General features: G+C 35.6%; 1 protein-coding gene across 1 annotated transcript; it reads right to left on the bottom strand.

Moving 5' to 3' along the window:
- Window positions 1-394: 394 nt before the first annotated feature.
- Window positions 395-2,468, bottom strand: LOC102595346 (aspartic proteinase nepenthesin-2-like). Its single transcript, XM_006354357.2, has one exon. It carries the CDS (start codon window positions 2,272-2,274, stop codon window positions 664-666), a length of 1,611 nt encoding a protein of 536 aa, XP_006354419.1. The 5' UTR covers window positions 2,275-2,468; the 3' UTR covers window positions 395-663.
- Between the last annotated feature and the right edge of the window lie 255 nt (window positions 2,469-2,723).

The raw sequence follows: 2,723 nt of genomic DNA, 5'->3' as shown, positions 1-2,723 counted from the left end.
AAAAAATGTGTTACCAAAACATATATATGAAAAAATAAGAATAACAAGAATTGTGGAGGCCAGAAAATTATGGTTCTATATTGGAAAAGGTGAGTCTTATAAATATGAAAGAATAAAAAGGATAAGCCAAAACCAAAAACATGGACATCAATCCAACCACCACCTAGAAACAGTTGTGGACAAGAAAATGATGTATTCTTGACATTATGAGCCTTAGCAATTAGCAGGTGTAACATTCAAAAGGTTCAACAGCTAAAACTTGTGCAGATATGTCTATACAATGTACACAAATAAAAGAAAATCATCCATAAATTCTATATTCATAGTATTTTCCAGGATGGACCGTTGTCGAAGAAAGGGCAATTAGACGGGTGATTCTCCTCTTCCATGCAAATACGAAAAGCAAGTATGTTGCTACCGCGCTATATAGAATGTAGCAAATTATAAATACAGTCATTTAAACATGAGAGAGTTCTTGAAAGTTTACTTGTATATGTTGTAGCTAGTTTCTGTCAAACGATGTATAATCGTCTACACACCTAAAAAGTAAAAGAGAATGATAGAACCTACATTTTGTATCTATGAAATTGTAAAAAAATAAATGAACATAATCCTTCCAATTCCCACTATGTTTACAGTTTTCCGTCCTTTTAAGTCAGCATATCAGGCATCAGCACATTTTGTTGGTGCATATCCCAGCCTAGACCTTTTTGTATCATATAAGATATGAAAATTCTGTTGTTGGTAGTTACCAATTATTGACATGGCAGAGTTAGGAGTACCCAGAATTGCTAAACAAACAATGTCTTCTGGATCAAGTTTGATGAAGTAGTTCTCGACCGGGAAATTCCATACAGCTCCATCACTAAAAGTTATCCCAAATGAAGGTAATTCAAGATTCTCCACTCCAGACACATTGTAACATGGTCTAAGAATGGGAAAATCTTGTATTAATGGATAGCCTTTCACTTTGTTAACAAATGCCTCTTTTATAATCTCATATGCTGGTTCGATGAAATAGCTCAAAGTGGTTCCTGAATCAATGATTGTGCCACCAACACCTTGTGGAGACAAATTCCATGTCTCCTCCGGTATCTTTAGCACTTCGTCTCCAACTATGATTGATTTGATCTGCACATAATAGAACGTTTCTGCAGGATTTTCTTTCCCATCAACTAATGAAGTGAAGTTCAAGTTCGGATGCTTCAAAAGCTCCTTGTCTTCGCCAAAAATTAATTTGCTGCTGACACTAGAGTTGCTATTCCTATTAACCAGACAATACGAAAAAGAATGGCCATACAAAGATTGAAGTTGAGACGAAAACGAAAGTGGTCCCTTACCAAGTCCTAGCAAACCTGCAGCACCATGAAACAAGCCTCTATTCCAATGACCACAACCAAACATCACATTTTCCACTTTCTTGATCTCAGAGTTCCCACTAGGGGTTGTGAGATTAACCGAGAAAGTCTCAAGCGCGAAATCACCAGTCGTATTCGAGCTATCTCCATACCAATAGTAATAAGGGCAAGTTTGATTCTCAGTCTTACAAGGCTGTGGAGGGTCAGGAGATGAAACAAGATGACACATTGGATCATGACAAGTTATATTCGTAAAAGAAGTAGAATCTTTAGGATCATAATAAGGACCATTTTGTTCGAAACAATCGTAACAAGGTACACATTGAATCCAATTAAGATCACTACCAGTATCAAGAATCAAAGAGAAGTGCTTAGGAGGTGTACCAACAAAAACATCCATGAAATATTCCCCTGATCCATGACTCACCCCTGACTCCAACGTCGCCATAAGTTTGCCTGAAAGCTCAAATTGTGAAGAAATGACAGTTTTTTCACCGTCTTTCGCCAATCTTGAAACAGAGTTTTGATTCTTTTTCTCAACAATCCTTGTATGCAATGTCTGAATTCTACCTAAATCCCTTGACGTGGACTCAAAAACAGAGTCTTTAACCTCTGTAGTTTTACCATCTGATCTATGCCTTAAATGAAACTTGACTGCTTCTTTTGACTGCGCGAAATCGTCTTTATCTTGACTATCAATACTAGTTTGTTCTTCTCGGGTTAACATACTTGTCGATGTTACATGATTGCAACCTGAGTTAACGGAAGAAGAAACAACATTGAAACTTGGATGTTGTGGGAATTCAATACCAGAAGCACTAGAATTCAGATTAATCCCAAATTCCCTAGAGGCCACAAAACCAAATGAGAATAAACTTAAGGAAACCAAAATGAAAATACTGAGCTTTGTCACCATTGGTATTACTAGTTTAGAAGAAAAAAAAATGAAAAATGACTACATAAAAGGATGATTCAGGTTCTTGATTTCAATACAAATTATCTGAATCAAGAAAGCCAAAACAAACAAAAAAATGAGAAAAAAATGTTGTGAGGTTGAGGAACAAAATGTTACTGTAAGAAGAGAAGTTGGATTTTGTCATGGAAAAAAGAGAGAGAGAGAGGTTTTAAATGGTTATTGATGTTTGAAGAGCGACTTTGAACGCTGGCTTTTCAGATGGACAATTTTCCTCTCACGCGGTTTCTTCCTAGCTCCAGTAATATTATTTTATTTTATTTTTAAAAAAACTTTATCTTAAACTACTCATAATATTTTTCTTTTTATTACAAAGATAAGAATAACTCCACCTAGGAAAAAGAAAGAAAATTACTTCCTCGGTCCTAGAATAAGAACTTGTTTGATTGTTG

The sequence above is a fragment of the Solanum tuberosum genome, unplaced genomic scaffold (assembly GCF_000226075.1).
Source record: "Solanum tuberosum cultivar DM 1-3 516 R44 unplaced genomic scaffold, SolTub_3.0 scf00178, whole genome shotgun sequence".
Taxonomy (NCBI): domain Eukaryota; kingdom Viridiplantae; phylum Streptophyta; class Magnoliopsida; order Solanales; family Solanaceae; genus Solanum; species Solanum tuberosum.
This window is presented reverse-complemented; position numbering and strand designations above follow the sequence as displayed.